This window comes from Hesperophylax consimilis, chromosome 8 (genome assembly GCF_061612785.1).
Source record: "Hesperophylax consimilis isolate HC1 chromosome 8, BYU_Hcon_1.0, whole genome shotgun sequence".
Lineage (NCBI taxonomy): Eukaryota > Metazoa > Arthropoda > Insecta > Trichoptera > Limnephilidae > Hesperophylax > Hesperophylax consimilis.
This window is the reverse complement of record NC_142843.1, coordinates 26,038,661-26,066,217: the sequence shown is the minus strand read 5'-3', so window position 1 is coordinate 26,066,217 and position 27,557 is coordinate 26,038,661. Positions and strand designations below refer to the sequence as shown.

Below are 27,557 nucleotides of genomic sequence, written 5' to 3'. Positions count from 1 at the left end.
GCAATCCGACAGTTGACAGTTTTTGCCATAAATCAAAGGGCGTTCTGCGCTGGCCCTCCATTACGCTGCCAGTGGTGTGAACATGGCGTACAGACTAGAGCCTGGTTACTATGCAACGGTTACAGTCACGGCTGGCAGATGAGTATGCGGTTTTACACACTACAATAAATTGCAGTGCACCGCAAGGTAAGCACACTTCAATTGCACTGCAAACGTAGTTGGCTGAAATCCAGAGTTTAAGGCATCATTGAGGCCATAGGTCTTGCCCTAACCTGCGTAGAATTATGTTGCTCTTTGCTAAAATAAAATAAAAACTGTGTAGGGAAGTAGTGTTTCTTATATTTTCAGCAGTAAATTGTACATATAACATAAATCATACTAATAAATTGGATAAATAGTACATAAAGAGTTTTGACTGTTATTACAGAATAGCATTAATATATTAGTTAATATACACTGTTAAAAATTATGTAGTGAAAAATGTTTCTTATATTTTATGTAGTAAATTATATAAAGTTCATAATATAACTCATACATTGTAATAAAAGCCAAAGAGTTTTGACTATTCTTACACGACAACATTAATTTATTACTTACTAGCTGACGTGTACCCGATTTTGCTGGCAGTTAACTTTAGGAGATAGATATATACCACCGCGGACTTTTCTATAGGCCTTTTCAAGATATTCCTTAGTACATTACTTTGTACGAATGTATTTTTTTTACGATTCGTTTACAATACATCAACATTTCTCTACTTCGTATAATATACATGTATTATATAGACAGACGCGGATGGCGACTTTATTTTATACTATCTAAAGATTGGACTGTTATATGGAACCAATGAATAAAAAAAGCTGGGTAAAACTCAAAATTTTGAGTATGCTTTTTTTCAAAAATACAACAAAATGTGATTTTAGATACATATTTCGTTAATGCACAGTAGAAAACCTTAACAAACCTAAATTTAGTTAATTTTTGGTTACATTACATTATTATAAAAAGCATTTTGACTGGTTGAGTTTAGGGAATTAATCATTTATGATTAATTTAATCATTTGGTCAATTCAAAACTGAATCTTTTAAAGTTGTTAAATGACTACATATTTAATCAAAAATAATAATACCTACCAAAATAGTATTTGTACATCTTCTAAAGTTTTACAAACATATTTTATTTTACTTTCACTCGAAAAACATAACACACATATACACATAATACACTCATTGTGTTTCAAAAAACATAACTCGCATACACATAATACACATAATGCACTCAATGTGTCTCAAAAAACATAACTCGCATACACATAATACACATAATGTAAAATAAAATTATTGTCGATTTGAATTCGTCGAACAACTTGTGTTAAAAATTATTATTATTTCGAGATGCTTACACAAAATAGTTTATCAACAAATCTGTTACATTTCAGTGGCAAAATTGGAAGTTTTTTTTTCTAAGTTTGTTTGTAAATCATTCAGATTTTTAGTATCGTACAGTGTCTTCTCGAACGATCGTTCCCCGAATAATCGTTTTCCCGCATTTGTCGGTTATTTCTTCCAGTCCCGAATTAATTTCATACAAAACTCGCAAAAATAGATTGCATTGATCTATGTGTCTTTTTGTCCCATTCATCATAAAGCACACAGGTTTTGTACTAAATATTTTTAATGCAATCAATCATTTTTTCAAAATGTATTATTATAAACCATATTTCGTAGCTAAATGCTTGGTTTCAATTAATGGTCGCTACTCATAAACAACAAGCAGAACATTAGAAATTTTGACAATTTAGTCATTAATTATCGTTACGTCATTGCGGTGTGAAACACGGCGGTGCGCGCATGTCTTTTTTTTACCGTGCAGAAAATCTTAAAAACTAGAAAGACACATTGACGTTAAAGGGTGAGTCCTGCCACGGTGGAAGTGGGTCGAAAGAGAGAATTTCCATGTTGTTTTACGTCAACAGTGATGGAACTGAAATACGCGAGGCCCTTACACATTGGTAAATCTCTGAAGGCCATGTAGATGTTTTAAGAATATGAAAACTTTAACTGTAAAATATTATGCAAACAAAAAGGCGTAGATGAATGAATTGATGACTATGCACATTTGACGCAGCAGTGGGCATAAAACAACAAAATAATTTATTATTTATAGATAAGTGCGCAGCTCACCCAGGTGACACGATATTTGTATGAATGTAGCATTATTCTATATTTCTCCATCCAATGTTTTCCCGCATTCAACTTTTTTTTTTGTTCCTTCAGAAATGATAGAAGTTCCACTGTATCATTTTTTCAGAATATTTTATGACAGTATGTACTAAGAAAAAAAACATTTCAGAATCTGCTTAGCGAATACATATGTACATAAATGGTGACCGGATAAATCATCAAAATGATAATTCATCACATCTTTAAAAAGTTATATAAAGTCATGGAAAGTGATGAAACAAAAACTTTATTAACTGGGTTAAGTAGGTTAGGTTAGGTTAGATTAAAAAAAAGTTTTTAATTACTTTATATCACTTTTTAAAAGTGTGTTGAGTTAGCATGGAACCTACATAAATATATGGGTAGTATGGCAAAATCTTAATATCGTCGTAAACAAAATCAGTAGATACAAACATACACATGATGTTGTAAAACAAAATATTGGCAAAGTGATTAGGAACAGAGATTCTGATTATAATCAATTAAATCAGTGCAGAAAAGGCATCTTGACTGTCAAATAAACAGACTAAGATCATGCATTTCCATGTATTGAGGGATCAATTATTTCATTATATGGGTAAATGATTGATCCATGATCTGTTAAACCTCATCAGGGATCAATTATTCACGCACATCTGGGTAAATTATTGATCCATGATCTGTTAAACCTCATCAGGGATAAATTATTCACGCACATCTGGATAAATTATTGATCCATGATCTGTTAAACCTCATCAGGTATCAATTATTCATGCACATCTGGGTAAATTATTGATCCATATGATAAACCTTATTAACTCTATGCACGCGGCCGTATCAACTGTTGTTACGGCAAAAAGTCCATACTCACACGCGGCCGTATCAACAGTTGATACGGAAACTTTGAATGCCGATATTCCAGCGGTCTTTTGACATAAATTTATTTCCCGCTCGCTTGAACATTTGTAGAACTATCACGATGCTGACATCTACAAGAATTTCTCGAAAATAAATTTGTGTTTCATTTAAAAACATCGATAATCAAGTGAGCCTCTTCGCGCCTTCGAGTGCCATAGTTTACAATTTTGTCAACGGATGGCGTTAGTTCAATTTTGTTATTATTTTGTGACATAAAATTTACGTGTCCAGTTTTAGAAAAAGTTTTCATAACAAAAAATGATAAGTGCTCATGGTGTTCCACTTGTGTCTATCAACGCAGTGGCCTAATTACACACACGCCGAGCGAATGGCGGGACCACATTCAAAAGATACGGTACGTCTTTGTATGAAATTTTATGTTTTTGTTTTTATAAACATCCAAGAGTGTTGACACACGAGGATTTGTTATCATATTGTGGAGAATAATCTGTTCTGTCTATATAGTCCAATAAATCATGCCAGAATGCTATAATTTGACATTTAATTGCGTGCATAGGTATTTGAAAATATGTACCGCGTACGGGTATAGATAAAACGGAGCAAATTAACGCGTTCAAAAGGTTAAAGACCTATTATTGAAATCCATTTGGATGAATTATTGATTGACCATCTGTAAGGTCTACCAGTAATCAATTATTCAAGTCATTTATTTACCAACGATGGTGTGCACTTATCCTTTGATGACGGCAATTGGTTTGAGTTTAATGCATTTCTTACTGATGCCGGCAGCGTGGCACGTATTTACTACATCCGTCACGTCCTTGTAGGATTCTGGGGCTTCTTCCATCACCAGTTTGGGGGACGCCACTCTGATGGATATCCCGAGGGCTTTCAACTTATCTAAGACAACCTGGTAATCCAGATTTCTCCTGGATTTGGCTCGAGATAAGGCGCGACCCTATAAAAATAAAAAGAATTTTATTCCAGGAAATGGAATATTGGCTTTCTTTTATGCGAATACCAGACAAGAGTTCAAGCCGCTGGAGCCAGTGGGACTATGGCATCGCCAATTGGGGTATGTTGTGAGGCTGAAGGTAGTGGGGAGGGAAAGGAGGTGGGGAAGAGGAAGTAGAAGATGGTGGTATAAGTAGCAACTCACGGCTCCGTGGCAGGTGGATCCGAAGGTTTCCGTCATGCCCTGGTGGGTGCCGGTAAGCACGTAGCTGCAGGTGCCCATGGTGCCCCCGATCAGCACTGGCTGTCCCGTCAGCTGGTAGTCCACTGGGATCAGGGGGTGGTGCGGGGGAAAGGCACGGGTCGAACCCTAAAATCGTTTACAATAATGATTAGTTTTCTTCAGCTAGGATGGAAAAAATCATAAATATCACAGACATAGGAATTAATAGACGAGAAGATAATGGCGAGGGGTAAAATCAACTGTTGAAGAACGAAGGGAGTGAAGCTGACTGTGATTCGTCAATAAATCAATCTGACAGTAAATAGGCATCTCGCATTATAATATCACCATTTACTTCTTAAAAGTAAAATCTGCTTTTGAATGAATAGACATTTTTACATGGGAGCGCAAATTACTCGCCACGTTATGAACAAATTTGCGAAGTCCAAATTCGGCAAAAAAATTCGGTTCCATTTTCAGAGTCGAATATTTCGTTTAAGTATTTAGTTAAGACACTTTTATAAATGTTCAGCTTTGTGTTTCGCGTCCAGACGTTTCTCGATGGGATAGTAACAACTGATTCATATTATACGATGTGAATATGCTTAAAATAAAGTAAAATAATGCTTATATATGGAATGTAATACGACAATTGGGTTTATTCTCTTTTTCACATCTATTTTTACAAGTTTTCATAGTACAAGTCAACATTTTGCCGTGTTATTTCGTAAAATGAACCGATGATGCCTCGACCATAGTTCGCACAAGAATGATGACGTCACGTTTTCAAATTTCACTTGAGGCCATACGCGAGCACAGCCGGCTCCAATGGAACCGGTATGGGGAGTGGGGATAATACGCTTTTAATCACTTAGGGCAGGTCTACTAATATTCATATGTCTATGATAAATATACAGGATGGGGCAAAAGTAGTCGCCCGATGTTCTTTAGCTGTAATTTTTTTTTTTTATGATAAACTTTGGTACTGCTTGTGAAATTTGTTTATTTAATCCATATTAGAATAAGAAGAATTTATTCCATCAAGTACTTCACAAATGTCAAAACCGAATTGACATTTGACGCCATTTGCAAAAGTTATAGCGTTTTCCAATACGGTGATTACTTTTGCCCCACCTTGTAATATCCATATGTATCATCTGTAAGTCCTTTATCCATCACATTTATTGATCAACAACACTATTAATATATTGGATCAATAATACTTATCACTGATCGACATAATATTTTTATTGACTGGATATTAAAAATTTTTATGTCATACATTAATGAAAAAGAAAAAGGAGTCTAGAAATTCCAAGCTGAGCAAATTTCATGATGCCTGAGCTCGCCGTTCAAGAGTTTTTGCTGTTTCTGACCTAAGACAAACAGATTTTGTGCTTCAGTAGTTAAGATGTGAAATTTTGAATAGAGACCTGTAGGTACATTTTATGATAAAAACAACATTGTTGCTGCGTAAACAAAATTTTACTTTTGAAATAATATGAGATTGAATCATAGTTAGAATAAACATGCTGAAAATAGAAAACCCTGAAATTAACAGCCTGATAATTCCCGGTTTACACGGTCTTCGGCTACTGGTCCACCACTATTTAGCAACAATTATATTTGTTTCATTGTCTTACTTTTCGATGAACAAGGAGAGTTTTTAATTTCCCGTCCACCAAGTGTTCCTCGACTTTGGCGATGTTGTGCGACACGTCGTAGATGACATGCATGTCCAGATCATCGGGAGTCGTCTGGAACTGTTTGGCAAACGCCTGTCGCGTCAGGAAGGTCATGGAACTTCGGTTGACCCAGGCAAAGTTGGCAGCGGCCGCCATCGCCTTTAAGTAATCCTGACCCTCGGGGGAATTGATTCTTGCGCACGCCAATTGTCTGTCGTTGACTTCTATGTTATCTCTTTTCATGGCCTTCTCCATTTGAACCAGGGCATCGGTGGCCACTTGGTGACCAAAGCCTCGGCTTCCCGAATGGATCATGACGCAGACTTGTCCCTTGGTTTCAATGCCCATCTTGCTGGCGGCATATTTATCAAATATCTCCTCGACAACCTGGATTTCGGCGTAGTGGTTACCGGCACCAAGTGTTCCAAGCTGTAAAATAAAAGATTTCATGAAAAATTGCATTATAATGTTTGGATATTCAGTAGCAAAAACCTTTTCCCAGTGCAAAGTCATTGAATAAGAATATGTACATATATTTATTTCCTTCATATTCCGGCTTGTTCATATGGAAAAGGTAATTTTCCTGTCAATAACTCTAACTAATTCCATCGCACAGACCTTATAAAACAAATGGAAAAGATAATGAATAAGAAAAGAAAATATTACCTGAGGTAATCCCCGTTTCTTGGCCCGCACGCTGACTTTGGACGGATCGGCGTTCAGCATCCGGCCGTACTCCTCGCAGTGCTCCTTATCCTCGGCCCAGATGTAGCCCTCGCGCAGGGACCAGTCCATGCCCATCTCCAGCGCCTCTTCCAGATCGCGGGCGTTCATTGGGATTATGCCTTTGGAGCCGACCCCAACAGGAATGTGGTCGAATAGACTTTGAGCCAGTTGTTCCTGAAAGACAATGTCAGAATAGATGAACGGACAAGCGTAATATTATTAATGCAATTGGATATCGACTGTCGTGTTTGGTTAGGCGCAGGCGATTGGCTTCGGCTCAGCACTATTCATGGCAACAAATACTCGACTGACTGACTTTCCCACAATGTTCTTTGGAATTGTCACAAGCGGCTGTCGGTGCGTGGTAACCAGTTAACTGAACCATTCTGCCCTAAAGTGTTGATAAACATGCTTCAAAAGAATGGAAAAGCCTGGGGAATACCGTTTCACAGGCTAGTGTTTTTATTTTTAATTTCATCAAAGGAGCTGCTAACGAAGCAAGAATAAGCATCTCCCTCATTACGTGGGTTGCGTGAGAGACACTCATTCGGCATTGCATTAGTGAAAAATGAATTACCTTGCAAGGAATAACATCCTCAGCCATTAGGTTGGTACGAAGTAGACGAACTCCACAGTTGATGTCGAAACCAACTCCCCCGGGAGACACTACAGACAAGGGGTCGTCCATATCAAAGGCGGCCATGTTACCTAAATAAAATAAAAACATTTTTCACATATTTCAGAAGTATTTTCCACATATTTTGTTAAAAATCGTTGAAATAATCAATAGGTTCCAAATATGTATTTTAATTCCTTTTGTATTATCAAAAAAAATTGTAAAATTTCAGCATAGTCCCTGTAATCATAACAATTAAATTCCGAGGTTGTTCGGTTTAACGAATTTTTGAATTACTAGAATCTTTAAAAACTTGGAATCTTTAGAATCTTGAAACAGCTAGATTTTTGGATCGTTTGAGAGTTTGACGTTTTCCGAAACCTTTTAATGTAGATACTACATAGTCGAAATTTTAACTTTTTACCTTTCAAATTGGATACTGTGGATTTACTAATAGTATATTCCCTCGCTAACTTTGTAGAACTCTCTCCACTTTCAAATCTCTTTAAAATGTTACTTTTTCCTTTAATGGTTAACGTCTCGTGTTTTCCACTCATCCACCCCACTTCCGTCTCCTGATGGTTCAGATTACTGGAAGTTCGGTTTTTATTGCATACATAGTGATATGCACCCGGGTATATTCGCCGACTTAATATAAATCCCCCAAAGTCGGGAATTTATTTTTAAGTTATTCTACATGAGGTTTGTCTCCTTTTTTTGATGAAAATGTATTAAATTTAAACAGTAAATAATTACATTAATTTTATTTTTCAATAAGTTATGAGCTTTCAAAGTGAACAATGGTAAAATGTATGCAATTGTGTCTCATGTTGCCACGCTCGATACAATTCATAATTCGAATGGCAATGCTGCAGCACTAACGTACCTATATATAATGTGATACCCATGAATGTAAAGAATTATTACATTTTATTTATGAAAATTGCGCAATTTTTACCAAAATGATATAATACTTTCGAATGGGAAAATTTTGAAATAAAACCAGCAAGAGAATGAAAATAATAAACTAATCATTGTTTGATTTATAAAAAGGTCAAAGAAAAGATGGTTTGCGACTGATTGAGAAGTAATAAACAAGTAACAACACACTAGGAAATGTCAGAAATTTTGTTTTGGTTTTATTGTAGTTATATGTAGTTACTTACCGATAGCAAAACCATATCCAGAATGTATATCAGGTAAGCCAACAGATTTTCCAACGATGCCGGGAAGAGCGGCCACATTGGCAATCTGCTTGACGCCCGGCAGGAACCCGCCGACGGCCCCCGGCCTGCACGAGTTGCGCAGTTCCTCGAGCATCAGCCTTTCAAGGGTCGCATTCACGTAGAATATGCCCTCCACGTTCATATTCGGCTGAAAACCCTTCTTGATCCGCCAGCTGTGATCGTTAATCTTTTCCAAGTATTTAAGCTCGTCTTCGTACTGCCGGACAACCATTTTTACAGTTTAGTGTAACTTGGCTAGAGAAAAAATGGTTCGGCTTTTTCCAGAACGGGTAAATAAATATAAGGATAATAAAATAATATAATGTGTAAAACACTGAACACTAGTAAATAACAATTTTAAATTTTAAAGTATGATAAATCGACAAAAGCTTTTGGCTAATTTGGCTTTGCGAGAAATGTCAAAACCGTCAAAACGCGACAGTCAGTGATGCTATACGGCGAAAATGAAAATCAGTTAGTGATGGGTAAGATCGAAACATTTACATGATCAAAATATTTTTGTCAAAACATCAAGGAATCGAACAATTTTTCGATTTAATCGCTCGTAGTTCATCGGGGACAGTAGCTGCGAACAAAGGCAGCTTTTTTTTCGAGGGGGGGTGGGATTTCATCCCCACGGACATAAACCTGGACCATAAAAATACTAATTTTTTTATTATTATTAATAATCTTCTCAACTTATAACTCAGAATGTCCTTTTTTACACACACTTAATCACAACTCAAAATATGAATGAATTGTAAATGTACTCTTTTTTTTAAAGAAAGACTAACATTTTCAGGTTACGAATAACCTTACAATATTTAAAAAAAACTCCTACTACCACCACAGTAAGTGGAAAATTGTGAAAAGCCATTTAATAAAAAAAATAAAAATAAAAAAAGCGGAAAATTAATATTGCTTGTGTTCTGATGGAGAACTTGGGCAGCCGAGAAATCGAACTCACTAAGTACTGGGTAGGACCCAAACTCAATGCCAGCTCAGCCACTTACCGGTTGAAGAAGCTATTCTTCGGTTGCTAGATAATATCCTAATAAAACACCTAACATTACCAAACATTTGACAATTAGCAAATAATATTTGCGTCATCCCAGTGGATGTCAAATCATTTTAGGTAGTATGTAACACAATGTACCACGGGAATAATATCTCGTTTATCAAGCAATCCAAGATATTTGTAACGTATCTCGGAGTTGGGAATCGATGTGCGTTTTCGAATGAAGTCTGACCATTGACATTACTGGTTTTATATCGATGCATTCCGACCAATGACTTGACTTTTTTCATATCGATTAACTCTGACAGAATCGATTTCTTGTTCGATGACGTTTCAAAACGATTATCTGGAACTATGTGATGATTGACAGAATCGATTTGACCATGACAAGAAATCGAAATATTTCGATGGTCAAAAATATCGAGTAAATCATCGATGATTGATTGTGTCCATCGCTACTAGCTAGTGCTAGCTAGAAATAACTCATTGGACATGATTTGCAATATCTATGATTTCTTGGAAGTTTCAAAATTCAACTGACATGAGAGTGGTTTATTTATGACTGACATTATACTGTCAAAATATTGTGATTTTGTGTTTGGCTTTCAGATGGCTTTCAGGTTCTTTATAAAATGATAAATTAATTTTTAAAACATGGAGAACTTTTGCATTCAATTGCAACATATCAATAAAATTGGTACTCTATTTTATAACTGAATTTTTTTTTTGTGATAATTCAAAGGTGTTCTGATATTATATCATTTTGATTTTGTAAAGATATCATTTGAAATATTCTCCCTTATAATATCTTCCGAATACATACCAACTACAATAATTTGTTATGCAGTTACCTTTATATTTGTCCCCCCTTTTATTTGAAGTTGATATCTAATATAAGTTATTTTATTACATATCTTTATTTTTCAGCCCATCCCATAAAAGAAATACGCCAAAGAGCGTTATGTAGTGTTTTCTCAAAATTGGAGTATGGACTGAAGTTTGACGATGAGTTAAACCGCTCAAAGCAATTGCTTGGGGTCATGTTCAAATGGTTTGAATATGACGATATTGATTTTCAAGATAAGGCTCTTAAAATAATGCTATCAGTCTTGAAGGTAGGTTTATAATGATTCTAAAATATAGGCACATCCTTATGAGAGCAAATATTTAGCATTATTTTATTTATTTATTGGTTTAGTTTTTATTAAAACCCAACTAAGAACTTATTTTAGGGTCATAAGTTCATATTTTGTTTTAAATAAAAGAAAGAAAAAATGCCAACCTTAAAACCTTCACATCAATAACAATGGCCACCAAGAGAAAATCATTTTTTTAATTTTTTTAAACAACTTTCAACGGCCTCCATTGTCTCAGGGTAAGGCTCTCGACTGGCAAGCCAGAGGTAGCGGGTTAAAATCCCGGCGTGCGCTAGTAAATATTATTTGATTAATTTGTGTTATTTCACAATTTTCTTGTTTCAAATAATTGTAGTATATTTGCAGAACGTTCCAGAGTAGAAGGTCCTCTTAGTATGCTTAAGTGTTCTTCATTCTGTGGTTAAACAAGCTGAGATAATTAGTGAAATCGTAAACTGGAGTTGCGCCGTGAGAGAAGCTCGGTTGCCAACCAGTTTTTGTTTGGTTTAAGTTTTCTCATGAGCCTTCTCATTTTTATTTAACTACTGCAAAGTGGTTTTTTTTGTAAGCGTGTATTAAGCATGTTCTTCTTTTTTGTATTTTAACCTATTTATTGTTTATTTAAACCATAACTTTTTAACAATCTCTTTTGTTTTAGTCTTCTTCTGGTAATGTCCTTATCAGGCACTTTAGCCATAAGATGCTTCTGAAGGATTTAGACCAAATCAAGGAGAAAATTGACCCTCGTTTTTCAAAACACTTTCAAGATATCATTCATTATCTCGGAAGCAAAAACACTTCCAGAGAAGAAGATAGCTTACATATTCCAGATTTGGAGATACCTCCCAGTTTTGAGTAAGAGTTTTTAAAAGTTTCTATTATAATTGATTTCATCACAATCAAATGATTTTTTTAATGAACCATAGACATTCAAATTAATAGACCAGCCAATCAGGGAAAGGGGAACCAACCAAGTGCGTGCCATCCCCCTTTTCTGTAATTTGTCAATAAGTTAATATGACAGTATATAGACAACTCGCTGTCAGTGGCGGCTAGCTCTAAGGAGCGTTGGAGCAATGCACTCCCAAAATTTCAGTCAATCTAAAAATAATGATTATCAACCCTCATATATAAATGTTTAACCGCCAATAACTAAACTAATACTATATTGTTACTCTAAGAATACTATTAGAATTAAGTTAAATTCAACCGGCTTGAATTTTCGTTCTTTATATCACATGTCATAAGTCACGTGGTGCGAGCGAATTCCATATCGCTCACCAAGACGCGTCACCCGGGAACACCAATTATCGATATGTGCTGACCATAGTATTGAAATTTCTCCGAAATGTGAACGGCGCTCACTAATTCCTCTTAAACTCTACGGCGAGATGGCGCCACTTTAGTTTCCAGCTCGCATACCAATCACTCCAGCAGGTTGGTATAAGCTTCAAAATTGCTATTTGCTAGTGCCCTTCACGGCTGAAGGTTTACCTGACCTGACGTAGGGATAGACTGGCAATATTTTTAGCGCACCACCCATTTTTGTGAGTAAAAGCCGCCACTGCTCGCAGTGTAATGTCACTACTTGGTCCTCGAAAATACAATCTACTTACGAATTATTGGTACTTTATACAATAGCGTGCAAATTGCTGGCTGCTTAATAAACTTAACTGCAAATCCCAAATCGGGTAACCAAAGTTCAGGCTTGTTTCCAAAATCTAATATTTTGTTACACTAATTAGTTATACACTTTTATAAATGTGTTATAATTTAGCCACCTGACTCAATTTTAGTTAATTACTCCTGGTGCTAAAAATATGGTCATGTGTTTTGCCTCCAGCTCTTCGAAATGATACCCAGATTTCATATTGGGGCAAGTCTATTAATTTGGATATACTGAACTTATTCACATGTAATTTATTTATTTATTTATTTATTTATTGTTAGTTTGTAAATATTACATAATACAATTAATGAACTTAAAATGTCCAACTAGGCGATTGCCCGTTTTAGGACATTCCAATATGATAAGTTTTTACATGTAATATATGGTACATTATAGTGTTGACTATTCTGGTGTTAAAAAAAATACATATGTATATTCATATTCTAGAATACTTCCAGTTATATCACGACATATTTTACTATTATTTAGCTGACATAATAACTGAATTAACATAACATAAGCTGAATTAATAGATAAAAACAAGAAAATGAATTTGAAAATGAAACTGAATTGAAGAAATTCTGTTGGTAAGGTAATACAAATGTATATTCATTTTTTTTTTTTTACTATTGTTTAGCTGATATATAAAACTAAAGAAATATTAATATATTAAACAAGGAAATGAAAAATAACAAAAAATAAAAAATGAAAGTAAAGAAGGAATTTTTCCTTTAAGGAAAAATATCACGAAGAATTGAACAATTTTCGAACTTTCTTTATGTAAAAATACAGTTCCTGTAATGCTAATATAATACCAATATAAGTTAAAATGTAAAGAAGAATGTAAAGAAAAACAAAATTTACAATTTAATTACTGTTTTTTAGCATATTCTCGCATTCAACTCTCCCCAAGTCCAGAAGCCAATTGTTTACCTGCATACGCAGAATATTAGTACTCTTTGCCTTCCATGCATCAGGTATGAGATTGAGCAGTTTAGGGCCTAAGTAAGAGAATTGTCTCTGTGCTAAAGATGAGGAAGTGGTGGGCGGAACTGTTGGGTTTTTTTTTGCATGTCTTGTATTATGACAGTGGTTTACGGAAGCTAAGTAGTGCCTCTGTTTTTGAGTATGTAAAATGATTTTCCTTATGTATAATTGTCTTACATCAAGAACACGAAACTCTGCGAACAATGAATCGCTGGGGTACCTGAAAGGTTTTTTCAGTATGACTCTTATAAGCGATTTCTGGGATTTAGCTAAGGGATCGAGTATGGTTTTGGCACAACCTCCCCAACCTAATGAAGCATAGTCAAGTATGGAATTGCACATTGCAAAGTAAATTCGTTTCAAATCATTTAGACATAGAATATTTCTTATTGCTATAAACAGATGTGTAAGTTTCCTGACCTTTGTGGAAGTAAAGGCTATGTGTTTGTCCCATCTCAGAAATTTATCAATGATAATTCCTAGGTATCTTATATTGTCCACACATTCTAAGGTATTGCATTTACATGTAATAGTGTCGTAACAATGGTGTATTCTAATGTTAATAATTTCTTGTGGTTGACCCGCTTGAGTTGAACTGAAGCAGATGAATTTCGTTTTATCCGAGTTTAGAGTGAGGAGATTACTATCTAGCCACTGTTTAACTTTGTTTATACCAAATTCAGCTTTAATGCAAGACTCATTCCAGGTTTTGCCTTCGAATAAAAGTACTGTATCGTCAGCAAATGTAATAATGTGGTCTGCAAATGAAGTATTACATAAGTCATTTATATAAACATTAAACAATATGGGACCTAGTGTACTTCCTTGCGGTACGCCATATTTAATATTGGCTGGATCACTTAGAGTACCGTTAATATCCACTCTTTGGCTCCTGTTTTCTAGGTAACTAACAAACCACTTGAAAATTTGACCCTGTATCCCAATTCGCTGTAGTTTATTCAGCAGAATTTTGTGCGAGATAGTGTCGAACGCTTTAGCTAGATCTAAAAAAAGTGCAATGCATTTACTACCTTTATCTAGATTATTAGAGATGATTTTTGTCAAATTAGCGATGGCGTTTTCAGTGCTTAAACCTTTGCGAAAGCCGAATTGTCTACTAGAAAGGATGTTGTTATTTTCTAGATAAAGGATGAGACGGTTCTTTACAATTTTCTCCATAATTTTAGAGACAGAGTTGAGCAAGGAAACAGGCCGGTAATTATGTATCAGTGATTTGTCCCCACTTTTATGCAATAAAATGACGATTGACTGTTTTAAATGGTTAGGGAATTTCCCTGAATTAAAGCTTAGATTCGCAATGAACGCAATCGGTATGGCTATGTATACTTTAATGATTTTTAGAAGATTTGATGAAATCTTATCGGGACCACATGCTTTTGATGATTTAAGGTCGTCAATTATCTTCATGACTTCGTTAGTTGAAGTTGTGATTGAGTCTATTTTGTGACCGATTCTAGGGATAGTTAAATTGGCGAGAGCGGTTTCTGATTTCTTACACTTATCGAGAATTTTTTTCGCAAGTGTGTCACCCACAGATGAAAAGTAACTGTTTGCAAAGTTTGCCATATCTTTGGGGACTTCAGAGTTTGATGTGTTAATGTATAGCGATTTTATTTCTGAAGATTTATTGATTTTGGATTTGGTTATGTTGCGAAAGGTATCCCAAAAACGTTTTGGATTGCAGTTGTTTTCGTAAATGAGTTTTTTATAATAATTTTCTTTCGCCGATGTAATTAATTTCTTACACAAATTCCTATATTTTTTATAATAACATTGTAATACCAAATTCTCAGGATATATTTTTGCCTTTTCATGAAGATGATTTCTTCTGTGAATCGATTTAACTAGCCCCAGGGTGATCCATGGTGTGAATTTAATTTGTTTATTAGATACGGTTATATTACTTGTGTGTTTTGATATATACTCGTGTAGTTTGATAATAAATTCTTTCATTGCTAAGTCAGTATCTGATTTATCTAGAAAGTAATAAATGTACATATTAATTTTTAGGTCCAATGCTATTGAAAAAGACTTATCAAGTTCTTATTCCTCTCAAAAATCATACATTCGTGAAGATGGATCATCGAGGGTGGCTGTTGATTCCAATCCCAATCTCCTGTGGTCTTGTTTTGATGGCACCAAAACTTTTGATTTGTAAGTACCTACATTGAAATGTAGAATTCGTAATTGCAGTCATTTAAGGTAAATTTTTTTGCAATAATCTAATCGACCCAACTTTATGTTGTATTTTTATATGTTGCGTAGATCATCTCAAGGAATCAAAATATATCTGATGCCGTGGTGTCAACTTTGTGAAACAGATGCCAGTACAATTTCGATGATTGAAGACGCCATAATCTCATCAGTGGAAAAAACTACTAGATTTTTTATAGACATTTTGTTGAAAGACTTTCCTCCTGAATTATTTCTCAACAGACCTAAAATAGTGCAAGTATGTTATTTCTTTCTACTATTTTCATAAAATGCTTTATACAGGGTATTTGGGGGTAACATGCACAAACTTCGGGAGATGATTCTACATGATGGTAGAAGTAAAAAAGATTTTAAAAAATTGTTGTTTTTTTTTCGCATACAAAAATATTTTTCAGTAAAAGTGAAAAAGATGACTATCTTTATCGAAATTTCAACATTTTAAGGTAGTTTTCAGGTACAATAGTTAAATTTTTTGTATAAGAAAATAATATTCTTCTATGGAAAAATATTTTTATGTGGGAAAAAAACAACAGAATTTCGAAAAAAAAAATTTATAAAAATCATAAAAGGACTCTTAAGTTTTATTAGCCCAAATGATGCCGATTTTGTTTTTCATACATTTTTAGAAACATTAAGGTCAAAATCGCATAGCAAATTATTCTAAAAAGGAAAATATTAGAATGCTCTCATGTTCTTCAGAGACCCATCGGCATTCCACTGGCTAAAAGAGTTCTTCTTGGCTTCGATATCTGTGTGACTGATAAAATCAGGGTTCTACAGAGTTGCTCCAGGCTGTAGCCCGCAGTGTGAAGATTGCCCCGATGATAGCCAATCTCCGATAGGATAGGTCACCGGACAAATAAATTGTGTGAGATTGTTTGCTGTTTCTCCATCTCATTCTTTTGTAAAACGGCCTACAATTATTGGAACCAGCCAACAAAAGTCTTCTTATCTCCCTCATTTAATTCGGTCCTGAATTCACATATATATATATTAAAAATTTAATAATTTTTTCAGCAACTGTACAAAATGCTGAATATTCTAGAGACCAGTGTATTATCAATGCAGGCACTCTTTGAATTATGCTATGCTTTGAACCGGAGAATCCATCAACTCTACGACCCACATTTACGGCATTGCAAGGTATGTCTTGACCAGAATCAATGTTATGCATGTATACCTAATATATGTGGCAGGTAAGATTGTTTCAAATTACAAATCGATTTAGATACATTTTCATCATGGGTTGATGAAAATAAATTATTTTTAACACGTTTGAGGAACCCCATCAAATTTGATTATTCTATTTAAAAAGATGTATTGTCACTAGTAAAATCCATCAAGGACCCGGGGGTAGTCTGTGATAACAAACTTAAGTTTTCAGACCATATATTGCAGTTGACATCATCACCAGTGGCGGCTCGTGACTTTTGGGTTACTAGAGTGCTAATATTACAAAAAATGGCTTAATTGATGTTGTTGTAGCTGAAAACGATTTTTTATTTTTTTTTCGAAAATTGATTTTTTGTATGAAGATTTTCAGGAATTCCGTGCGGCGCACGGCCATACTGAAATTTCCTGAAAATCTTCATACAAAAAATTGATTTTCGAAAAAAAAATAAAAAATCATTTTCAGCTATAACAACATCAGAAATGCCATTTTTTATAATATTAGCACTCTAGTACACCCAAAAGTCACGAGCCGCCACTGATCATCACTAAAGCTTATAGGGTTTGTAATGAGATCTTGCAAACAGTGTTCTAATCCCGAAGCAATCGTGGCTATGTATAATTGAATGATAAGTTCTAAAATTGAATACGCTTCAGCTGTATGGGCCCCATACCAGCAAAAATACATTGAAATATTAGAATAGATTCCAAAAAAGTTCATTAGATCCCTGTATATGAGAATGCTTGGAGGGTACCTGCGATTCTTGCATCACAAAAATTTGCTCGCTGAAACGCGCTACCAAAGTCTCCAATGGAAGAGGATTGGGGTCCTTGCAGTAACAGCATTTAATATTATGAATAATTTAATAGATAGCCCATACCTCTATAAGTTGTTCATACCGAACAACTACAGCCAGGAATGGCACCATGATCTACTATGTATCCAGCATAGCAGAACGGTCATACTGGCTAAGCATAGATGACACGAGGTATGGCGCTGTTAAATAACGTTTCCAAGACTGTTGACATTTTTATTTATTTATTTATTAACGGACATCGTCCAAATTACAAAATATTAACACGAATACAGTAAAATGAAAAATACAGGATTAGACAAAGGTACATGAAAGCAAAGACATAAGGCAGATATAATATAAGAAAATAAAGTGACAAGTCGAATCAAGTCAAGACTACGCCGTGGGTCAGGACCACGGGACACTTATAATATTCCGTCACTTGTTTAGCGACCGGCAAAAATCATTCAGACTTATCCCAAAAAAGTTAAGGTTTTGACTTGAGTTGACCAGTCTACACATTCTGTGGACAATGGTGAATAATATCCAAAATTTTTTGAATGATGTAATTTTTAACAGTATCCTTGGATTCAAGTGGCATGTAAATGCCACACTTTACTAATGTGTATTTTATGTTACTTCTTTTATAAGACTCTTAGGACGGGTTGTTTCGGAGAATTTGAACAATTCATCAAATTTCAACGTTCATTTCCGGGTTCTGTGAAAGTCCTATTCAAGTTCTGTTAATATATCATTATAGGCTATTTGCTTGACAGAACTGAAATATAAACAGAACTTGAACAAATCTTTCGCATAACTGGAAAATGAGCGTTGAAATTTGATGAATTGTTCAAATTCTTCGAAACAACCCGTCCTTAAAATATTTTCAGAAGATCACAATTAATCGCTCTTCATAATGATTTAAAATAATTGGATTATAATAACACCTTTAGAGGTACAAAATATAGTGGGGTTATTGGGGATTAGTTTATACAATCAAAGTAGCAGGTGTTGGTGGGATGTGCATGGAAGATTAGATTTCACTGAGCAAACGCCCTAAATGTGAGGTGCAGTTTGATGGGTGAAGTCTTTAACCCGTAGGAGCCGGCCAATTTCTACCGATTTATAACAATTTTCTCGTTAACTCTTTAAGTTTTTAAGTTCCAATAAAAAAAGTTATTTTTTAAGATAATATCTATACATTTGTTATGCCGAAATGTTAATTATATGAAATTCCCTTGACTGAAAAAAATCGCAAAGGAAGCTCCGAAAATTATTAAAAAACATTTTGTTCTGTTATTTAATATGTTATAAACATGAAAAAATTCACAGTGTATCTTTAAATGCAACTAATGCACTTGTCGTGAGATTTTTGTTCTATTTCCAACGAGTCGTGCTTTATTAAATATTTTCACCATTATCGCTTAATTATTATCGTTTTTTAATATTAACGCGCTCCCTCTAACATTCATATTTACATATCTCCCTTTCAAACCATCTTTGAAAGCTTACTAAGGGGCCTTAAGGCTAACATGAAGACAATGCCATACTTGATAAAGTGACATTTTGATTTTTGTGTTTAACAAACCCAGTAGAAGTAATATCCAAAGGCAAAATGAATGTATAAGGTCGACACTGCAATTGCAGTGCTTTGTGACGTCCTTGGGCACAATTTTTCAACACTGCAATTGCAAGGCTCCGGCTTCTAAGGGTTAAGAAATCCTAATCACTTATTTTTCAGAAATCAACTTTTCACGAGATGGAATACAATAGTCAAACATCACACGGTAGCGGAAACTTGGAGCATCTTTTTAGTCAGCGACATAATGAAGTTGAGGAACCGATGATTAACTGTGGAGATGCTTTAAGTCAACTACCGTTACCGCTGTTTTGCCTCGACACTATTTATTTGGTTATCAACACCTTAGGGCAAGGTGTTTCAACGTTTGAACAAAACGATACACTTTTCTCAATGGTAAGTTACAACAAATCAGATGTTTCTATTCACAAACATGACTATTTCAATACATGTATTCATTTTATTGTTTGTTTTCATTTACAGAAAGAAATGAATATAGCTGTGTCGTTGTGCTTTGAAGCCAGCAAAGTCTTGAGAAAAATCCTAACAATCGATTTGTGGAAAGATCACCACTCAAACAATTTTACGCAGCAGATTGCTCAAAAAATGGTCATGGTTTTGAGAACATTAGGAGATGTACTAAATAGATTTAGGTATATTTTTTATATTAATTTAAGTTTTTAACTATCTTGCAGCCAAGTGGGGGAGTAGGCAGTACCCAAAATTACTATCCTCTTTATATTAGCTTAAATACTTGACATATTATTTTAGTATTTTACGTATTTCTGCGCAAATACATCGGTAGACCCACTTGGTTACAGACGTTTTATTTGGCATCTTGGCCTGTCAAGAGTTAATATATAATTAATGGGGTCGTCGGAAGACCCACTTGGTTACAGACGTTTTGTTTGGCATCTTGGCCTGTCAAGAGTTAATATAAAATTAATGGGGTCGTCGAAAGACCCACTTGGTTACAGACGTTTTGTTTGGCATCTTGGCCTGTCAAGAGTTAATATAAAATTAATGGGGTCGTCGAAAGACCCACTTGGTTACAGACGTTTTGTTTGGCATCTTGGCCTGTCAAGAGTTAATATAAAATTAATGGGGTCGTCGAAAGACCCACTTGGTTACAGACGTTTTGTTTGGCATCTTGGCCTGTCAAGAGTTAATATAAAATTAATGGGGTCGTCGAAAGACCCACTTGGTTACAGACGTTTTGTTTGGCATCTTGGCCTGTCAAGAGTTAATATAAAATTGTAATTAGGCACTGGAGTAAAAAATATTATTGTTTAAAAAACATATTTTCATATAGATCAGAGGTTCCCTGAACTTTTTTGCCCGGTAGACCACTTTATTATTTTCTGTAGACCCTCCTACCTACCGAATATTGAATTTGCCTAAACCTATTAACATCGAATATGATCATTTCATTTTTTCCTAAGAAATTGAAATCCTTTCCTTGCCTGCCCAACAACTGGATGGCAATGTAGTTCCCTTGTTTTTACACAATGCAGATAGGGGCACACTTCTGCGGTGTTACACAAAATAAGAATGAAGTCCATAAAGCAGCGGGAATTTCTTTCTGAAGCTAGAACTGCCCCCTAAGTTCTTCATTAGTGCTTATTCTGATCTGTTCTTCTTGTCATATGATATCCTTTTCTTCAACATTCCATTTCTATAGTCAAGACAAGTTGCGGAACTGGGAAAATTTTCTCCTTCCGTTTTGCAATATTTTGCTTCAATATATTAATTCTGCCAAGAAAGGGAATGTTGACTCTATATAGCTCAATCAAAGATATTAGAAGAACGAGATGTGCTATGCGCAGAGTGGAATTGTTTTGCCGAGTGTCGCCGGTTTTGTTCACAAATACTACTGCACACCTTCGCTTACGCTAAGGTATCCGCACTAATACATAGAACAGATTTCTGTGCGTACACGTCCCGATACTGTTCAAAGTACCCTAATTAGGTAGTACTAGTAGATTTCAAAATAATGCTTCAAATCCGAGTTTCTTCATTTGTTTTACTTTCAAATAGTTTTAATTAGTTGGGTACTTTGATCTTCAGTAATAATTTATAAGAATTTGATTAAAAAAAAAAAAAAAAATCAACTTCAAACTCGATTTACTCGATAACGAAAGCTCAAATAAAAAAAAAATATACTACAAAATCGACTCCAAATGTGATGTAGATTCACCAGTTTCCCGCTTGTACTACGAGTTTCCGGACACCCTGTATAATATAAAACACACGCATACAAATGCAAAGTTGTGTCGAAATTTCAAAGCAATCGGTGAAGAACTTTCCGAGATTTCAGATTTTGAACAAAGGAATATAAACGTTTTTATGTATATAGAATAAAATTCGCTAATAGAATTAATAAATCGTCATTTAAAAACGATTAAAACCTTGAGAAACTCAAACGCCCTGTGATTGGTCGGCGGGTTCTGACAGCACTTAAACAGCTCGTAGATTGGCCGGCCGCTAGTATTAAGAATATGGCCATTTTTTCGCCAAGTTGCCCTTCGTATACTCACACATGGTTCACTTCTGCGGCTTACAATTATTTCAAAAGAATTCATGTTTTTTTGGAAATCTTGCTAAATATTTAAATGGGGTGAGATTGACCTTACTGTTAACCGATACAATCATACATACGTATGGCATCATGCGTACTCCGTTTGATTTCGATCGTTTTGGTGAGATTTGAAAAATTTTAACTATGAAATTGACATTTGTAAAAAAAAAAATACTTGTATTTAAGAACATTCATAGTAAAAATAAAAATAAATTATTAGTTAGGATTATTCTTATGTTAGTGTAGTAAGATTATTATTTATATTTCTTTCAGGATATCATTTTCTACAAGTGAAATAGCAGATTCTTCATACAGAATTACATACTTGCGTTTGCTATCTTTTGCAATGACTCTTGCAAAATGGTGCCACAATACTCCGCTTGTTCCTGCAACTTTTACATCGAGTTTATATGATTCCCTCCCAGATGTCTCTTGCTTATTGTTATATCCTAAACTCCACAAGACACTAAAAAGCTTCGTTTCTGTAAGTTTTTTTTCTATATTTAAATTTTCTTCATGAACTTTCTGGTTTACAGCTTTGGACATATGAAACACTGAAATAATTGAGGCCCCTAGAAACAAAGACGGAAGTGTCCACTTTGTTAAATTGTTGGCAATCTAAAAAAAACGTTTAATCAGTCCGTTATTCATCAATATGCAAGGAAATTTTAATAATATGATAGTAAACCGGTTTAAGAATACTATTTTAAATCATCTATGTATCTAAATGCCCCAGTTTCTTTAAAAAATGAATTTTTTTGATGGACACTTCCGTTTTTGTTTCAATCATTTTGACCATCTTGCTTGGACACTTGCTGTTTTGTTTCACAAACAGTTGGAAACTGCCGGTTTTGATGTAAATGACAATTTCAACAGACAGATGTTGCAGTCAATGTAAGAAAACAATATTTTTAGGAAGATTTTTTTTATTGAAAAAGTTGCAGTTGAGTTCCTCTTGAAGATATTATTGAAAGTTGATAGGTCACTTCTATCTTAGAAATTTTCATAAATTCTGGATAACAGAAAATAGATTTAAAAAAGGTAAAATAGATTTAATTAAAAGTAAAAATAGATTTAAAGAAAAGTTAACTAAATTATAAAATAATACAAAAATTAACTAAATCATTTATAAGTCTGACACGATTTCTGCCGATTCCTCATTACATTCTATGTGAACATAATCATCTTCTTCTTCTTGAGGTACAAGAGAAGTAGTTGGACATAATTTCGAGTAGAAATTCAATTCGGGAATATTTCTCCAGTCACCGCCAAAGTGGATATTTAGCAGTTTTGCAACATCTCGTAATTTTAAAGGATTAACCGAAATTTGATTAGCCTCAATTAAACTGGGATTTATCATATTTGCAGTTAAATTCCTCTTGCAGATATTATGGAAAGTTGATAGGTCACATCTATAATTTGTTTCTCCTTTTAAAAGAATAGTAGTTTTATTCTTGTTTCTTTTCAAAATGAACCTTTTCGTCTCCGAAAATCGAGATGCCCATGATGATGTAGGCTTCAGAATAAGTTGCGAAGCATTTTTCCATTCGCTTACTTCTACCTCGGTACCCAACTTTATAACTGTAGCAAAATTGGATACAATATTGTAGTATTTTTCCGGTTGGATAATTTGTTCGTGTTTTTTTATTTCTTTTTCTATATTACCAAATACTCTATCGGCTGGCATAAAAGAGTGTCCAGTTACCGGAAAAATCAACTCAATTTTTTTAAGACTAGCTGGAGCCTCAGAAAACCATCGCATACACATGCCAATAATGATGGAATTTTTGTTTTGGCCTGGACACCCGTCAGCCATCAGTCTTACTGTTTTGATCCCATCTAAGGGGAGATTCTTCAATCTATGGTATACTGCAGATGCTATCTCATTGGATCCCTTTACATGAGTATTTTCCGACCAACAGTAACTGAATACATTTTCTTTAGTTAACGGTTCTTTTGATGAACCATCTACAGTCGTAAAGTTATAAAAATATAACTGCCGACTATAGTAGGCTTGCTGGTCAGGCACTTTTGGTAAAACCAGATTTTTTTCGCAGTCGAAGGAAACTGTTACCAAATCACTTCTCCTTTCCTGTAGATATTTGAAAAACTCGACATATTTTTTTTTATGTATTCGTTTTTTTATCATCAGATCTACTTTTTCACGTTCGTCCAAAGTTTGTTTTATTTTTTCCGACAATTGCAAACAAGTCGAACAAACATCAGTGCGAGGAGTTCCAAACCCCAAATTAAATTTTTTATTGAACACACTCCTGAAGTATGATTGACTGATGGTAATTCCTTTATCTTCTTGTGCTTTTTTCTTGCACATTAAATACATCTTCCGAATGCTGAGGTTAGAAGGTAAATATCTTCGAAGGTTTGAAGCATTTCGACAGTAATGTGCTTCAGTGCACTTGAACTTCTTTATAAAATTCATGGTGAATTCTAACCTTTCCACGAAATGACGACTCCGATGATCGCCACCACGATTTTCCGTAGCAATTTTGCCAGTTTTATAAAAACATTCCATTATGTGTTGCACCCTTTGTTTTGAAATATTTATGCTCTTTAGAAATGTTTGTTGACACACTGGAATTATGGAGCCGTCGGACAATCTAAATGAAAATTTTGTTTGAAATTGTTTTGTTTTGTAAGTGCCTTTCCTAGGTCGCTGACGTTTAATGGATACTGGTTTACAAAATTTTAAAATTAGTGCATCTTGATATTTTTTGTCCTTACGTGAGTAAAAAATCTTGTGAAAACGTATCAAATCTGTCATTTTAATGCTACTGCATTGAAAATTTTTTGAAGTTTTGTGGTTGCAAGCGGGAGCAGATGGTAAACACGTTGGAGAATATCTGTGAATAATATTAAAACGATTAGTTACTATTATTTAGTAGACATCTCCCCTTACTTGATTAATTGTGAAAAAAAATTGTGAACAAATTCAGATAAATCTAAAAATGTCATATTTTGACATTTGCCTACAACATGATAACGGTTTACCTTTTTTTCTTGGCGATGTTTGCCTTCCATTTATGCGGTTGTTTGACACGTTTTCTCACTGATTCCGGTGGCAATATATCGGGGAAAGTTTCCATTCTTGGAATATTTGACGTCCACTAACAATAAATGGTTATTTCCACAAAAAATAACAACTTTTCACTACACGATTCACTCACGCTTCCGCACGAGTTTGTATGAATTCAAGTACGGCCGCCATTATGAATAAAGGCTCCTGATTGGCTATTTGAAAAACTGCCGCTTTTGTTTCAGAAGGAGGTGGACACTGCCGTATTTGTTACAACAACAAAACTTTAAAGCCAAAATACTATGGTTTAATGACAATTATATTAAAATCAGATATATTCTCGAGATAGAATGAACTTTTCTCTATAAAACTGCATATTCAACTCATTTTTGACGTTTGGTGGACACTTCCGTCTTTGTTTCTAGGGGCCTCAATTTTTGCAAAAAAAAAAATATTTTATTAGAAAAATGTATTGTAAATATTACTGTCACATCACTTTTTTGTTGTTTCATATAAAAATAATTTAAAAAAAAATTCACAAAGTTTCATAATTCCTTCCTAAAATTACCGTTTTAACCTTTGTTTTCATAGAGGGGTACATTTTAATTCCTCTGTGGTTGACTTCTGAATTTGACTATGAAATGTGGTGTTTTACTTTTTAACACCGTTTAGATCATATTTCTAACCATTACAGTAAGTGAGACACAACCATTTCTATGAAATCATATGAGCTGTTCCCAAAAGCGAACAAATTGACTCTACGGGTAAATAGCTGTTTGTTCGCGAAACCAAACAAATTAGCATGAGGGGTTAATATCATTTATGTATATATTTTTTCAGGTTTTGGAATTTTCTAACTTTGAAGACCAAAAGAAGTTTACTATGTTTTCTGATGCTGAAAAACTTTGTTTCGCCCTTGGCACCTCTGTCAATCTCCTACAAAACTATGACACGCTTTGTAACTCCCCTAAAGTTATTCAGTTCCTGAGAGATTCACTTCCCGCCCTCGAAGTCCACAAGAACACAAACTTCTTTGATTTCGTGATAGATGTGTTCTGTGTGAAGATGATCGGTTGGAAGCAGATTCCCAGTGTGATGGATGATGTCAGGTTCATAGCACTGACATTGATGGCTCATGGTTGCCAATGGATCCAGGAGAAGTTTTATTCTTTGATACATGATGTTGTTATTCAAGTCCTCGGGGGAGTTATTCAAACTAAAGATTCTAGCGCTATTCGTGATGAAGCATCATTGAGTTTTCTGCTGCATCCGTCCATATTGATTGAAATTTGCAGCCAGGGTCTGGAATCAGAATCCAAAAAAGTATGTGCCTACACATAAAAATAAAATGCTAGTTGCTTATGTTTTTATTTATATTTTCATGTAAATGATTAAGCTTTAACCCCTTGTTCGCCAGCGTTTTCTTAAATATGCTATTTAAAAATCATTTCTCTGAATATAACTAGTTTTCTGGAGAAACTACTTATGGTAGATTATGCACTATTTGTATAAATATATAAACACGTTGTAAGACGGTATATATCACAAAAAAAATAATTTTGCAAAAAACAAGTAAGTTATTACGAAAATAGAATCAGCTGGCGCACAGCGAAAATTTTGCATTAACGATAAAGAAGGTAATCACCGTAATGCAGAAATATTTTTATTGAAAGCAGCAAAAATTCTTGAAAGATCATTTCTTTTCTAACAATATTTCTCTCTGGAATTTCTAGGTTAACCCATTTTTAGATCACAGTCATTTCCTTCATGAGCTATGTAGCTTTGAAATATCTATTTAACTGTAAAAGTAGTAAGACAAGATGCCGTATAATATATTAAATATGTTCAACGGGAAAAAAAATCGATAAAACAGTGCTGAAACTGCTAGTAATATTATATGATTAATCACCTAAACTAAAATTTAATTACATACCTTTTTTAGATTAATTTCTTTGCTAAAGAAATAGTACAACATCTGCTCAAAGGGAAGCTTCTAATGTCTGATAGCGGTTGGAGTAAATTACTGGATGCTTTGATACCTGCATTTCCTTACTTACACATACATGGTGCACATGACGATGCTTTTGGTAAGTTTCATTTCATTAATGCCAAAATTAATAACGAAATAAAAAATATGTACCACGAAAATGTTGACGCAACGAAAGCGACCAATGATCGCTAAACATTATATCCATTTTGTTTAATTGAATTATCCTAGATTCTAAATAAGAAGTGTTGTCAGTTTATTTATTTATTTATTTATAGAATACATGATAATACAATAATACATTTTCTTACATGTGATACATTAAATCACCACACTAGGCGACTGCCTGTCTCGTGGCGACCAATGGTATATAGTTAGTATGTGAGGTCTAGTGTTAACATATGAATTAAATATTTATACATGTTTAAAGTATGAAAGATTATATTAGAATGAATTATAATGGAAATAGAAAATATAAAAATGTTAAAGTAGAAAGCAGAAGACAAAAAAAAAGGAAAATAAAAAGAATAAAGAAGAAATAAAAATAAAAGAAAAACAAAAAAATTAAAAATTTAGAAGTCTTAGGACGAGTTGTTTCGGAGAATTTGAACAATTCATCAAATTTCAACGTTCATTTCCGGGTTCTGTGAAAGTCCTATTCAAGTTCTGTTATTATATCATTATAGGCTAGTTACTTGACAAAACTGAAATTAAAACAGAACTTGAAAAAATCTTTCACAGAACTGGAAAATGAACGTTGAAATTTGATGAATTGTTCAAATTCTCCGAAACAACCCGTCCTAAGACATGCTATTATGCAGGAAAAGATCAAATACATAACTCTCTTTTCTGGTTGTGT

General features: G+C 34.3%; 2 protein-coding genes across 5 annotated transcripts in view; one reads left to right on the top strand and one right to left on the bottom strand.

Moving 5' to 3' along the window:
* Positions 1–327: 327 nt before the first annotated feature.
* Positions 328–8,943, bottom strand: RtcB (RtcB RNA ligase). 3 transcript variants are annotated; one of them, XR_016302486.1, is made up of 7 exons: positions 8,452–8,943; positions 7,247–7,377; positions 6,610–6,843; positions 5,902–6,372; positions 4,241–4,405; positions 2,954–4,039; positions 328–2,891 (listed from the first exon to the last, which is right to left on the bottom strand). XR_016302486.1 is itself a non-coding variant. In XM_089634025.1 (6 exons), exons 1-6 carry the CDS (start codon positions 8,741–8,743, stop codon positions 3,812–3,814), a joined length of 1,521 nt encoding a protein of 506 aa, XP_089490151.1. In that variant the 5' UTR covers positions 8,744–8,943; the 3' UTR covers positions 328–3,811. The 3 variants fall into 3 exon arrangements, 1 of the variants encoding a protein (XP_089490151.1); XR_016302485.1 differs by having other exon boundaries at positions 328–3,020; positions 3,707–4,039; XM_089634025.1 differs by having other exon boundaries at positions 328–4,039.
* A 1,139-nt stretch (positions 8,944–10,082) lies between these two features.
* Positions 10,083–27,557, top strand: part of ana3 (rotatin homolog anastral spindle 3) — a 55,348-nt gene continuing 37,873 nt past the window's right edge. For both annotated transcript variants that reach the window (XM_089634562.1, XM_089634560.1), the window contains exons 1-11: positions 10,083–10,226; positions 10,457–10,644; positions 11,324–11,520; positions 15,353–15,496; positions 15,608–15,794; positions 16,574–16,699; positions 19,262–19,495; positions 19,583–19,752; positions 21,951–22,161; positions 25,552–26,034; positions 26,654–26,798. In XM_089634562.1, coding sequence (XP_089490688.1) covers positions 10,184–10,226; positions 10,457–10,644; positions 11,324–11,520; positions 15,353–15,496; positions 15,608–15,794; positions 16,574–16,699; positions 19,262–19,495; positions 19,583–19,752; positions 21,951–22,161; positions 25,552–26,034; positions 26,654–26,798 — 2,128 coding nt within the window. In that variant the 5' untranslated portion in view covers positions 10,083–10,183. The remainder of the gene's footprint in view (positions 10,227–10,456; positions 10,645–11,323; positions 11,521–15,352; positions 15,497–15,607; positions 15,795–16,573; positions 16,700–19,261; positions 19,496–19,582; positions 19,753–21,950; positions 22,162–25,551; positions 26,035–26,653; positions 26,799–27,557) is intronic.

What these genes read in the sequence shown, in the direction of transcription:
- RtcB (XM_089634025.1), bottom strand. Translation starts at nt 8,743, where the DNA reads ATGGTTGTCCGGCAGTACGAAGACGAGCTTAAATACTTGGAAAAGATT. An exon ending in AGAAACGGGGATTACCTCAG is followed by an intron (nt 6,373 to 6,609) that starts GTAATATTTTCT and finishes TTTATTTTACAG; the next exon opens with CTTGGAACACTTGGTGCCGG. An exon ending in GATCCACCTGCCACGGAGCC is followed by an intron (nt 4,040 to 4,240) that starts GTGAGTTGCTAC and finishes TTATTTTTATAG; the next exon opens with GGTCGCGCCTTATCTCGAGC.